The sequence below is a fragment of the Papio anubis genome, chromosome 3 (genome assembly GCF_008728515.1).
Source record: "Papio anubis isolate 15944 chromosome 3, Panubis1.0, whole genome shotgun sequence".
NCBI classification, from domain to species: domain Eukaryota; kingdom Metazoa; phylum Chordata; class Mammalia; order Primates; family Cercopithecidae; genus Papio; species Papio anubis.
Genome location: NC_044978.1, coordinates 177845550 through 177859944, shown reverse-complemented (window position 1 = coordinate 177859944; position 14395 = coordinate 177845550). Strand labels below are relative to the sequence as shown.

The following is a 14395-nucleotide window of genomic DNA, read 5'->3' as shown; positions in this document are numbered from 1 at the left end:
TAAGAATTCTGCTAAATGTATTCTGCTTGTGTTCTATAAATGGAACAACAAAGCCTGGAAGACAGCACATCTGATTACAGAATGGTTTTCTAAATATTTTAAGCTCACTATTGAGAAAACAATACCACTGCTCAGAAAGCAAGATTCCTTTCAAAATATTACTGCTTGTTGACAACACACCTGGTCACTCAAGAGCTCTAATGGAGATGTACAAGGACATGAATGTTGTTTCCATGCCTGCCAACATAACATCTAACCTGCAGTCCGTGGATCAAGGAGTAACCTTGACCTTCACATCTTATTATTTAAGAAGCACATTTTGGGGCTGGGCGCGGTGGCTGACATCTGTAATCCTAGCACTTTGAGAGGTCGAGGCAGGCAGATTACCTGAGGTCAGGAGTTCAAGACCAGCCTGGCCAATGTGGTGAAACCCCGTCTCTACTAAAAATACAAATAGCTGGGCATGGTGGCGGCCACCTGTAGTCCCAGTTACTCAGGAGGCTAAGGCAGGAGAATAACTTGAACCCGGGAGGCAGAGGTTGCAGTGAGCCGAGATCACGCCACTGCACTCCACCCTGAGTGACAGGGCAAGACTCCGTCTCAAAAAAAAAAAAAGGGAAAAAAAAAGGATATTTTGTAAGGCTAGAGCTGCCAGTGATCATGATTCTGCTGATGGATCTGGGCAAAGTAAATTGAAAATCTTCTGGAAAGAATTTGCCATTCTAGATGCCATAAGAACATCTGTGATTCATGGGAGGTCAAAATATCACCATTAACAGGAGTTTAGAAGAAACCGATTCCAACCTTCATGGGTGACTTTGAGAGGTTCAAGATTTCAGTGGAAGGAGTTGCTGTAGATGTGGTGGAAGTAGCAAGAGAACCAGAATTAGAAGTAGAGCCAGAAGATATCACTGAACTGTTGCAATCTCATGACCAAACTTGAACAGGTGAGGAGCTGATTCTTATGAATGAACAAAGAAAGTAGTTTCTGAAGATGGAACCTATTCCATATGAAGATGCCGTGAATATTTCTGAACCAATTCAAAGGATTTAGAATATCACATAAACTTCGTTGAGAAATCAGCAGCAGAGTTTTAAAGGATTTTAAACGATTGACTCTATTTTTGAAAGAAGTTCTACCATAGGTAAAATGCCATCAAATAGCATCTCATGCTACAAAGAAATCTTCCGTCAAAGGAAGAGTTAATCATCGTGGCACACTTCATTGTTGTCTTAATTTAGGAAGTTGCCACAGCAATCACCGCTCTGATCAGTCAGCAGCCGTCAACATCAAGGCGAGACACTCCACCAGCAAAAAGATTAAAACTTGTTGAAGACTCAGATAATCATTAGTATTTTTAGCAATAAAGTATTTTTAAATTATGGCATGTACATTTGTTTTTTAGACATAATTCTATTGCACACTTAATCGACTACAGTATAAACAACTTTTATATGCACTGAAAACCAAAAAATTGTGTGACTTTCTTTATTGTGACATTTGCTTCACTGTGGTCTGATACTGAACCTGCAATATTTCCGACGTATGCCTGTAATGGCAGTAACACTGGAGACCTTTATTAGTCACCTTAGGTTATCATACAAAAAACCATAGATTGGGGGCCTCCAGCAATAGAAATTTATTTCTCACAGTTCTAAAAGCTGGATATCTGAGCTCAGGGTGCCAGCAGGGGCAACTTTCTTGCTGCATCCTTAATGAGATATCTCTCTGTGTGTGTGTGTGTGTGTATGTCTCTCTCTCACTATCCATCTTTCTCTCTTCTTTTTATGAGACCACAGTCCTATCAGATTAATGCCTCACTGTTATGACTTCATTTAGCTATAATTATCTCTTAAAGACCCTGTCTCCAGATACAGTGACATCGGGGGCTAGGGTTTCAACATATGAATTTGAGGCAGGGGGACACAATTTGGTCCATAGCAGCATCATAGCCATCAAGAGGCAGAGCTAGGATGAGAACCTGGGAGGTCAGACCTTAGAGCCAAAGTGTTGAAACACTCACGCTGCTTTTCTTCCCTCAACGTTCCTCCTTTGCCACACCCATCCCACCAGGGCTCCCACTACTGGGCCACCCTCACTCTCTGGGGCATGGCTTTGCTTTTCCTCTCTCCTTTGCCTTTGTTGTCTTAAACCCAAGAGAGTAAAACAGCTTTGCATTAGAACAACTGAAAATATTGCACGTGACAACTCCACTTGGGTCATCACAGGCTTAGGAGCACAAATCATTCATTCTTTAGAGGCAAAACTGCTATGAAAATTAATCAATGCAGGCCTTTGCCTCTGCCAGTTACGGAGCATGTCAGCAAAAAAGAATAATGAGAAGGTGCACAGTCAGGATTTCCAAGGCTGCAATAATTCACCCTCCATGTAAAGTGATGAAAAGCTGATGTATCATTAATATGAGGTGGTGGTGTCCTTATGACCCCGACAGGCAATTCCACACTGTGTCCTCTTCCACTAGGGGTGAGAGAGGCCACCAAAGACTAGCACAGCTGGAAGACATCCATCAGGGAAGAGGTAGGGTGCGGTGCCAAGCAGGGAGGGGCCAGGGCCCCATCACAGCAGCTGTGGTAGGGAGGTGACCAGAGTGGGCCATGAAACCAGACAGCCTGGCTTCATGTCCCATCTCCTCCACTTACTAGTGGCATGACTCAGTTGCCCCATCAGTAAAATGGGACCAAAAATAGTGGGATAATAGTAGGAAATGAAAAGAGCTGTGGGGAGAATTGAAGAAGTTCAGTAAGACACATATCAAGTGCCCAGGAGATGTTAGTGGTCAGCTACCTGTAAGAACTGGAAGCATTAAGGCATGGTGGGTCTGTCTGAGTCTGAATTGCAAATCACATGGTTCAGGCAAGATAGTGAACTGCTTGGGGCCCTGCTTTCTGTCTCTGAGAAATGAGCAGGGCTGATAATGGAGTCTCCTGGATAAGGACACGTGCATGTGGGTAGCAGGCACCAGTCCGGGAGCCGCACAGACTCTACTTGTTTTCTTCTGGAAACAGCTCTGAATTTCCCTCTGGAGAGCCCCTTCCCTCACTACCTGTCCATAAGACTCAATGGGACAAACCTCCTGCACCGTCCTCTGCTGTGTCAGGAATGGGCGTGTGACCCAAGCCAGGTCTGTCACTGCCCACAAGCCTCAGCCTCTGCTGCGGCTGTTCAGCTGGCAGGAGAAATGGGACTTGCCAGGACTCAGCGTGACTCGTGGCTCTGAAAATAAAGCTAACACAGGGGAAAGCAAAAGAAGGCAGTGCAAGACCAACATCAGCTCTCAGTCTAAACGTTTTAGTTATGAAAGCCAATTCCCTTTTGTGCTTACGCAAGTTTAGGTTTTTCTCCTTCATGATAAAATAAATCCTGACCCCTGTCGTGTGCAAAGTTCTGAGCACTGACCAATGATCTGGTGACCTTTCTCCTTTTAACTTGTAGCTTGAAGGGCCATTGTCTATCAATCTACCTATCAATCATCTATCTATTTATCTATCATCTATTCATTTATTTATCATCTATCATCTCTATCATCTGTTAATCTAGCCTATCATTTATCTATCATCTATCTAATATATCCATCTATCGTTTGTCTATCATCTATGTACTTATCTATCATCTATGCATCATACATATAGGCATGTATATATGATAATAGGTGGATACTATATAAATAAGTGATAGATACACCTATTTATCTGATATGGCTGACATGGTTTGGCTGTGTCCCCACCCAAATCTCATCTTGAATTATAATACCCACAATCCCCATGCATCATGGGAGGAACCCAGTGAAATGTATTAGAATCATGGGGCAACTTCCCCCATGCTGTTCTTGTCATAGTGAGTGAGTGAGCTCTCATAAGACCTGATGGTTTTATCAGCATCTGGCATTTTCCCCACTGGCACTCACTCCATCCTGCTGCCCTGTGAAGAAGGTGCCTGCTTCTTCTTTGCCTTCTGCCATGATTGTAAGTTTCCTGAGGCTTCCCCAGCAATACAGAACTATAAGTTAAACCTCTTTTCTTTATAAATTATTCAGTCTCAGATATTTCTTCACAGCAGCATTAGAGAATTGATGAATACAGTACGTTGGTACCAAGGTAGTAGGGCGCTGCTATACGGACACCCAAAAATGTGGAAGCAACTTTGTAACTGGGTAACAGGCAGAGGTTGCAACAGATTGGAGAGCTCAGAAGAAGACAGAAAGATGTGGGAAAGTTGGAAACTCCTAGAGACTTGTTGGTTTTGTCCAAAATGCTGATAGTGTTATGGGCAATTAAGTCCAGGCTGAGGTAGTCTTAGATGGAGATGAGGGACCTGTTGGGAACTGGAGTAAAGGTCACTCTTGCTATGCTTTAGCAAAGAGACTGTCAGCATGTTGCCCCTGCCCTAGAGATCTGTGGAACTTTGAACTTGGGAGAGATGATTTAGGGTATCTGGTGGAAGAAATTTCTAAACAGCAAAATGTTCAAGAGGATGCAGAGCATAAATGTTTGGAAAATTTGCAGACTGACAACGTGAAAGAAAAGAAAAACCCATTTTCTGGGAAGAAATTCAAGCCGGCTGTAGAAATTTGCATAAGTAATGAGGAGACAAATGCTGATCACCAAGACAATGGGGAAAATGTCTCCAGGACATGTCAGAAACCTTCACAGCAGCCCCTCCCATCACAGGCCCAGAGGCCTAGAAGGGAAAAATGGTTTCATGGGCCAGGCCCAGGGCCTTACTTTTTGTGCAGTCTTGAAAGTTGGTGCCCTGTGTCCCAGCTGTAGCTATAAAAGGCCAAAGTTCAGCTCAGGCTGTTGCTTCAGAGGGTGCAAGCCGCAAACCTTGGTGGCTTACATGTCGTGTTGGGCCTACAGATGCATAGAAATCAAGAATTGAGGTTTGTGAACCTCTGCCTAGATTTCACAGGATGTACAGAAACACCTGGATGTCCAAGCAGAAGTCTGCTGCAGGGGCAGAGCCCTCATGGAGAACCACTGCTAGGGCAGTGCAGGAGGGATATGAGGGAGCAGAGCCTCCACACATAGTTTGGGCAGTTCTTTATAGCAGTAGGAGAGTGAACTAATACACATACACACATATATAACCTCTTACAGTGAACAACAGTTTTACTTACAGAAAATATACTTTCATGTCTTCTTTTCAGTTAATTCTCAAAACAGTCCTAGTGGTAAACAAGGCATTATTACGTAATTATGACAAGTGAGGAAGCTGAGGCCCAGAGTCTGAGGGGTGACTCCAAAGTCAAGCAGTAGGCTCACCCCTTTCTTGCTTATGATGGAAATAAAATACAAAGCCACCAAAGGCTGACATTTGCAGATAATTTTCTTATATACTCAGCCCTGTCATGTAACCAAAGGGCATCTGTTGCTAGACCATGAACAGAGGATCAAGAAATGGTGCCTAAGACTGGGTGCAGTGGCTTATGCCTGTAATCCCAGTAATTTGGGAGACTGAGGTGGGCAGATCACCTGAGGTCAGGAGTTCGAGACCAGCCTGGCCAATGTGGTGAAATCCTGTCTCTACTAAGAATATAAAAATTAGCCAGGTGTGGTGGCGGGAGCTTGTAATCCCAGCTACTTTGGAGTCTGAGGCAGGAGAATCACTTAAACCTTGGAGGCAGAGATTGCAGTGAGCTGAGATTGCACGATTGCACTCCAGCCTGGGTGACAAAAGTGAAACTTCATCTCAAAAAAAAAATGGTGCCTAAGAAAAGGCTGCTCCAACACATTCCTCTCCTTTAACACACATCATACAAGCTCCACTAGGCATCTGATTTTCTTAGTCCACCTAAAGGTGTCCCACCTGAAAAACTTCAGGTTCAGAGAGATTCCTCTCAGAAGTATTTACATTGGCAAAATAATTAGAAACAGCCCAAGTAACCTACGTGACAGAATGAAGGTTTGATGAGATGGTTTATTGTGCTTTTCCTTAGTGGAATATTATGTAGCCATTAAAAATGATTTACAAAAAGTTTGCAGTAATAAGGAGATAGTGCTCCTGCCAGATATTAATTCAGAAAAAAAAATTCAAAATTTATCTGAATGTTTATATATCAATAACACATACAGTTATATGTCATTTATATGAAAAAATACAAGAAAAGGAGTATAAAAATAATTACACATGAAATTTTAATCTGAACCTGAAGAGATGCTGGGTAATTATTGTTTTCTTATGTATTTTATTCTCTATATTTTGCCAGGAACATATGTTGCTGTTTGGATTAAAGATTCACTTTAGAAAATTCCCTTGCATAGCAATCAAAACACGAAGGGGTTTATTTATCCCAAACAATCAAAGTGTTTAGATCACTGTGTAGAGACACAAGGAACTCTGAGTGGATACTGAGACTCTGGCAGACAAGATTTGGTTTGGGTTTTCTCCATGGCAGTGCCCACGTCTGTGGCACCTGGCACTCACACCTTGATTTTCTCAAATGGGACAATCTGTGTTCCTCTTTGTTCTGCTATCATTCAATGTTCAAAGTGCTTCTAAGTGTGCAGAGCAACCGAAATCAGTGGTGGTAAAGTACGTGCAAAGCTAGACTCACCCCTCCAGGGTGGCCGTCCCAGCTCTTAAGGTCAGTGGGTCAACTGAGCCGCTGAATGAAACGGTCAGAATTCATTTCCTAAAGCAGCCTGTTCTCTCTCTCCCCTTCAACACAACGCAGCTTAGGAAACACTTGCTAAGTCCCTCCAATGTGTCAGATACTGTGTTAGACTCCCAGAAACAAGCAATTTCTGTGTGAGGACAGAGAAGTAATGCAATAATCTGGGTTCACTGTGATAAAGATGGTGTTAGGTCAAACACAGGACAAGACAGGTCGTAAGGGGCACTCAGCTGGCCTGTGGGTCTTCAAGGGCTCTTAGGAACCTAAGGGTTTCCTAAGCTGGGTGCCAGGAACGCACAAGTGTTGGTTAGGGGACGCTGGAGACGGGGACGTGAGTGTTTTAGGAAGAGGTTTCACACGCAAAAGCACAGAGGCAGGGAACCACCAACAGGCTGTGTTTCTAGGATGCAAATTTAAAGTGAAGATAATAGCCAAGGATGGGCTGGAGTGAAAGTTCTGAAACATGGGTCATGGCAGGTTTTGGGGGCTGGATTGAGAACTCCGAATTTGGTACTTCCGTGATGGGCAGCCATCTGTACTGAAGTAGAATACTGGTTCCCAGTGGCCCTTCCTGCCATCAGCTCTACGGCTGTGACTTTCTGAAACACTGAGCTCCCCACTCCCTTTAGTAGCCTATCCTTGGCATTCTCTTATAACGTTCCACATATCTTCTCAAATACACAAAACCTTTCTCCATTTATTTTCCACTCCGATTCATCAGATAAGAGGACAGAATTAAAATGAAAATGAAACATATGCCTATAGACTTCATCAGAAAACGTATTCTACAAAATAGTTAAGAATAACTGAACCCAGAACATTTCATCCCTTTCTCTTTACCATGCAGAAGAGTCCTTCAAATTTGCATGTGGCTCCCCATAGGAGCCCTGGATAGAGCCACACTCACCATAGATTGACCAGGAAGGGGTGCTCCAGCCCTTGCATGATCTGCAGCTCCCGGAAGACATTCCGAACCTCATCCCTCTCGATGCACTTCTGCTTGTTCATGTACTTCATTGCATACATTTTCTTAGTGTCTCGCTTCTGCACGATGCATACCTGAGTAACAGCCAAAGGGGAGAACATTCAGGCCAACAATAGAAAAGGAAGACAAAGGAGAAAAGCCACCCCGCACTGCGTTTTTACTTCTGGATTCACGTCCCTGTTCTTAAAATCTGCTAGCGGAGCGGCTCTGTTAAGTGAGCCACAACCTCTCTGCATCTGCAAAATGGAGGAGTTGGACCAGATTCATCGGTTTATTAAATATTTACATGAGCACTGGCCAGGTACTAAGTGCTGAAAGAGGAGACGCAAACACAGAAGATGGAAGAAGCAGGCCTGCCCTCAAGAGGCTCACAGCCCATGAGGAAAATAGATAAAAGCAAAAAGCACCAGTGACTATAACCCTGAGATGTGTGGCATGCACAGGTGTTGCAGACTCTGTCTGTGCCCACCTGAAATCTCCTCACCTTTCCTACTTCTGCACCCACCTGCCTGACTTCCATCCACCAGTCCTGCATTTCTCTCCCTGAGGACTCTCTTTTGCCAGTAGGACCCACTTTGCTGCCCATGCAGCAGACCAGCCAAGCCAGGGAATTAATGTCCTCAGAGCAACACTCGATCCACGACTGTTAGAAACTGGAGTATCAGCACCCCCTCTCCCTTGCCCGTCACCTGGGATGAGGCTGAAGCCGGTGTTTTACACTGGCTCCCGGAGTTTGTAAGTCTGCCCAGCCCCACAGTGGGGTAACAGGCTTGACAGCACACCCTTTCCTGGCTGTCTCCCTTCCTATCCTTCCCTGTGTTCTCTTTGCCTCTCCCATGCCCTGTCCTCAAATCCTTGCCTTGGAGCCTGATTCTGGAGAAACCCAAACTCGGGCACATGGGTTCTGGGGGAGCACAAGAGAAGCTGGGGACAGCTATGATGACAGTGGTCCTGTATTGAACACTCTACTGCAGGCCAGACACTGAGCAAATTATCTCCTTAATCATCTCACTGAATCCCTCTAAGAACCTTATGGATAAAGCATGAGGAAGCTGTAGCCCCAAGTGTACTAATTAACTTGTTCAGAGTTCAACAAACCACCAAGTGGCAGGGTGGGGGTTCAAATCCATAAGGCCTGGACTTTTGAGTGACTGCCTTACCTGGGGGCAGTTGGGGGCAGGGTGGGAGGATGGGAGCTGTCAGAGAAGGCTCTCCGCAGGATCAAAACCGGGGGGGGTAAGCTCTAAAGGATGGGAAGACGGTAAGGGTGAAGGAAGAGGCTTCGAAGGAAAGGGAACCCTGTAAAGGAGGGCGTGGAGCCGAGGAGACACAGCAAGCATGGCAGGAAAAGTGAGCAGGGCTGACATGCACCATGTAGCATGGACAGTTAACAAGGATTATATGAGCTAGTCTTCCCAACACCCCAAGGAAGGACTGTATTGGTTCCTTGGACAGTTAGCAAGGATTGTGTGAGTTAATCTTTCCAACACCTCGAGGAGGGATTGTGTCGGTTCCTCAGGTTGCTATAACAGTACCTCAAACTGGGGGGCTTAAATAACAGAAATTTATTGGCTCATAGTTCTGAGGGCTGAAGTCCAAAACCAGGTGTAAGCAGGGCCCTGCCCCCTCTGAAGGCTCCTGGGGGGATCCTCCCTTGCCTCTTCCAGAGTGGAGCAGCTCCAGCAACCCCTGGTACTTACAGCTGCAGCAGCTGGTGCTCCAGCAACCCTTGGCTTACAGCTACAGCACTTCCGTCCTAGCCTCCGTTGTCACATGGCATCCTCCCCTACGTCTCTGCATCATTCATCTTCTTATAAGGACACCAGTCAGTGTGGACTTAGGGTCTACCCTAATCTAGTATGACTTCATCTTAACTAATTAGACTTACAATGATGCCATTGCCAAATAAGGCCACATTCTGAGGTTCCAAGAGGACTTGAATTTGGAGGGAGTGGGACACCGTTCCATCAAGGACAATGACTACTACTATCCCTGCTTTACAGAGAAAGGAAAGTGAGGCCTAGAAAGGTTTTAGTGCTTTCTGAAGGCTCAACTCCAACCTGGGTTCTCTGCTTCCCCAGCTCTCACTTTTCAACCACAGCGCGGCCTCCCTGAGAAATGGGACATGCTGGAAAACACCAGCAATAACACCGTCGGCCTGAGGACCCAGCGAAGGAGTTCAGGCTTTTCTCCTGGCATCACAGCCGCTCTTCTGTTCAAAACTGGACCCCATTCAGCTCTGACACGTTGCAAATCTATTCGAGGCAGATACAGTACGATGGCAGAAGACTGAATTCCGACTCCGGCTTTGGTTCTTGCTGCCTCTCTTGGCCTCAGTCTCAGCATATGTCTGAACTGAGTCAGCAAAACCCACTCGGCACCACTGGGGTGAAACTAAACAGGACCGGGAAGTGGGAGTGCCAGGCGGCACTGTGGGATGATAAATGTCAACTGCATCTCAATTAAATAGCATGTTTCATGAAATCTGCAAAAAGATGTTCTTTCCAGAATACAATTTGCGGCATGAGGTCGAAGACCCACGGAACACCCATTTCCAGTAGTGAACGTGAGAATATAAAATGCAAGGAGGCAAAGGTATGATGTACAAATGTACCCTCAGGGGTCCTGGCTTTGTGGGAATCCAAGCAAGGACTTCTGGAGGCCCGGGCACCAGGCCCTGAGACCCACATCTGAAGCCAGACATGTCGTGGGAGGATAATCCCACTAATTAGAATTTGTCATCTCTCTCACTTCTCATTTGCCTTCTCAGAAGAGACGGTGGGCACTGCCTCTGCGGGGCCGGGGCCTGACTGTCAGCTGGCTGCATCACTGTGAAAAGCTTAGACTGGGATGAGAGTCTGCGCAGCGCCCCCGGGGGCCGCGTCCCTTCAGATAAAGACATCCATGGCGCTCCTGGGTTTCAAGGGATGGCTCTCACCTCAGCTCAGAGACATTTTAGGAACTCGAAGAGATTCTCCAAAATTAAAACTGCCTTTCAAAGAAGAACTAATGATTTCAATAGAGCTTGGAAGTTTGACTTTTCAATTCAAGCAAAAGCAGGCGGTTGGTACAGGATATTGGATGCAGTCTGGAAGTTCTGATTTGCAAATAAGAGAGACCAAGGATCAGGGGTCTTGGCCAGCTTGATGCAGAGCCCTGAGTGCGGCTGGGATCCATTAATCATCTGGACCTTGGCGACCTCCCCGGTAAATTGAGGGCTAAGACCACATGCTCTCTAGGGCACCTCAGAAGCATTCCGTTTCTCAGGAACACAGAGCAAAGAGGGCTAGACCAGGGGTCAGGAGAGCTGGGCTCTGAGCTTAGCCCTCTTGCAGACTATGAGTGGGGCTGTGCACAAATCCTGGCCCCTCTGGACTTGCTTCCTCACTGACCAAGAAGGGTTGGTAACAACAACTAACTTAACCTGACCAGGAGATAAAGACTTAAAAAAAAAAAAAAGAAAAAAAGAAAAAAAGAGCCAAGTTATATCTAATGCACTGAGTGGAGACAAGGGTCTTCCTGGGAGTCAGAGTCACAGAGAGTTTGAGCTCAGGGGCTACTCTGAGCAGGGCTTAAATTCCAGCTCTTTGCTGTGTGACCACAGGCAAGTCGCCCACCGTCTCTGAGCCTCATTCTGCTCATCAGAGCTCCTGCTGTTCACCCTGTGCTAATACGGTGTGAAGCTAGCAGCCTGCAGCCTGGAAAAGGGCCCACTCCAGAATCTGACCGTGCTGCTGCCTTAATCTGGGACTTGCAGCCTCTAGAAAGGGGAGAAATAAATATCTGTTCTTTCAGACACCCAGTCTGTGGCATGTGTGACAGCAGCCCAGGCAGACCAAGACAGTGCCCTTATTTGGATAAGGGTCTTTGCAGATGTAACAGTTAAGGATCTCAGGATGAGATCATCCTGGATTAGGATGGGCCCAAATTAAATGACAAGTGTCCTTAAATAAGGGAAGGGGAGGAGACACATCCAGGGGGAAGGCTACATGAGGACGGATGCAGAGGCTGGAGTGATAAATCTACAAGCCAAGGAATGCCGAGGCTGGCCAGCAGCACCAGAAGCTGGGTGACAGCATGGGACAGACCCACCTTCAGAGTCTCTAGAAGGAAACTACCCCGCCCACAGCTGGATTCAAGACTTCTGGCCTTCAAAACTGTAAGGTAATAAATTTCCATTGTTTTAAGCCACCTGGTTTAAGAAGCTATCACAATCTATAAGTGTCCACCACTGCCACCCACCAGTGGCTAAATAACCTGGCCAAACACTCTGTGGTCCTCAGTCTCCTCCACTGTGAAATGGGTCTACAGAGCCACCCCTCCCAGGTCCACAGTCAGGTCTCCATGGGACAGAGTGGCAAGAGCCAGCCACAGCATGTGAAGCAGCAGAAAACACAGGCTGGTGGAGTAAGGGGCGGACTGATGCCTGGACCCAAACCCTGAGCCTCTGGCAAAGTGTCCTCTCTCCATGGGTTCCCTGTAACTAGAGTGATTTCTGGTATTTTAAGGTTTAATGTTTGGAATTTCAGAAATAGGGAGAATTCACTGATAGCTTCCAAACTGGCCACCCCACCTCTGCTCTGGTCTCTGCAGATGTCCTTTTGCCTGGTGAGAATGTCTGAAAAATCAAAGACTTAAAACCCTGTAAGAACCTTCTTTTGCCTTCAGAAAATGTTCGAAGTCAAGGTCTTGGCATTCAAAGACCTTGTCCCCTCTAACATATTTCTCGCTTGCTCTCTCCCACACACACACACCCTTCACTCTACCTCAAACTCTTTAGAATTTCTTTGTAGATTTTCTCTAGTACCAACCTCTCCCGCCCTTGTTACCTCCTTCTCTGACCTACTGCCACCCAATCTGGCCTTCCCAGACTGGCTAGCTCCATCTCTGCCCAGACATTACATCTTCCAGAACCTTCCCTTTAATCCTCAAAGCTGTATGTGCTGCCCTTCCCACCAAGCTGCCATAAGTCCTGTTTCTACTGTAAGGCTTGACATACTGTATTATAAACCCCTGTTATGATCTGGCAGTCAGACTCCAAGCACCCTGAAGACAGAGGCCATGTCAACTCAGTTCCTGTTCAGGGGCTCACACGTGTGAAAGTGTCACCTTTCTGCATTAGCATATTTCACTTACTCTGCCTGGAATACCCTCCCTGCAAGCCTTCTCATGCCTCACTCCTTGCCTGCCATTGGCTCAATGCTTCCCTGGCCCTGACCTCCAAGTCTGAATCCTCAAAGCAGCTGAATTTCATACACACTGGTCTATTATGTCCCACATGGCCCAGAGCAGGTCAGCGGTACTCAGTGACTCCATATTTACAGTGTAGGAAGAGAGACTTCCATACCTCCCTGCCCCAAATCCCATGACAATCATGTGATTGAGGGATCTGCTGAAACTGATGTTGCATTTTGGCCTCAGAGCTCACAACAGGTGCTCTAGAAGGAAGCTGAACACTTGTCACCAACGGCAGACTCTATCCAGGTCCTGGGAACCTTCAACTTCAAAATAGAAGAGCTACGTCTCGAGTGGCACCTCGCCCAAATTTGGGGTCCTTGGCAGGGCTGCTCAGAGCCCTCTTCTATAGGAAATCACAGTTAATGAGGTGAGAACAAGCAATTTGGCCAAAGCCACCCAAGCTGCTACTGAAAGGCAAGCACCCAATTAACATTCCTCATTAGTCTAATTCAATTAGGATCTGATGTCATCATTATTAATTACGACTTAATGGGACAGATAGATAAATGCTAGCTAGCACGGATTTCAGCTGATTTGCTGTAGGAAAGGCATGCCAAGCACACTGAGCATCAGAAATTTGGGAATGGATCCTGAGTCAGTGGGGAAGGCGGCTGGAGCGTACTGAGAACCTGCAATGCACCTGCACGCAGTGGTCACAGTCCTGACTTTACAGTATATTCGGGGCGCTGACGATGTTGATTCTGCAGTACACCCAAAGCTCTGGGAGGCCCTGGGATTTTGCATTTTTTTAGATGTGCCCCAGCGACGGCTGAAGTACAGCCCGAGTTGAGAATGATTTTTTGAGAGATGAGTTCTTCTCTGTCGCCAGGCTGTGGGTGCAGTGGCCAGATCTCTGGCTCACTGCAGCCTGCCTTGGCTATACCCATTCTCCTGCCTAAGCCTCCCAGAAGAGGACTACAGGGCGCTCAAGAAAAGTAGTAGAGACGGAGTTTCACCACATTAGCCAGGATGGTCTCGATCTCCTGACCTCATGATCCGCCTGTCTCGGCCTCCCATAGTGCTGGGATTACAGGCTTGAGCCACCGTGCCCAGCGGATTTTACTGGAATCTTCAAGAAAGTCCTTGCTTGGTGTCTTCACAGCATCCTTTATGGTCAGGACTCTAATCGCTGGTTAGCAGCTCAGGCAACCCAAGCTCCAGGCCGACAGACGAGTACAGAACAGAGAGGCTAGAGCTGTGCCGGAAACCCAGGACTATGGAGTGCAAAGTCTCAAGGATCCTTTCATAGCAAGCCTGGGCTGCCCTCTTCTCATCTTGCTTGCTGGGCAGCTGTGGGTCTGACTCTACCCCACCAATGGAACTTGAGGCAGACACTGGGCTAGTTCTTCTCTGTGCTGCCCACCTCTACCATCCCCCAGCTTGAGTAGCACACAGCAAAAACTGTTGAATGAATAAACTGCTACAGTGTGACATTAAAAGATAATGGTTATGCTTGCAGGGACAAGATTCTGGGAAATGACCAATTTGGGGTGGGTGGGGGGTAAGAAAAACAGAATTAAACATGATTACTAAAGAG

At 46.4% G+C, this 14395-nt stretch overlaps 1 protein-coding gene across 1 annotated transcript in view; it reads right to left on the bottom strand.

Moving 5' to 3' along the window:
* STK32B (serine/threonine kinase 32B) overlaps window positions 1-14395 on the bottom strand; it is a 412340-nt gene that overhangs the window by 286206 nt on the left and 111739 nt on the right. Inside the window, exon 3 of the mRNA XM_003898462.5 lies at window positions 7543-7694. Within this exon, the coding sequence (XP_003898511.1) occupies window positions 7543-7694 (152 nt within the window). The remainder of the gene's footprint in view (window positions 1-7542; window positions 7695-14395) is intronic.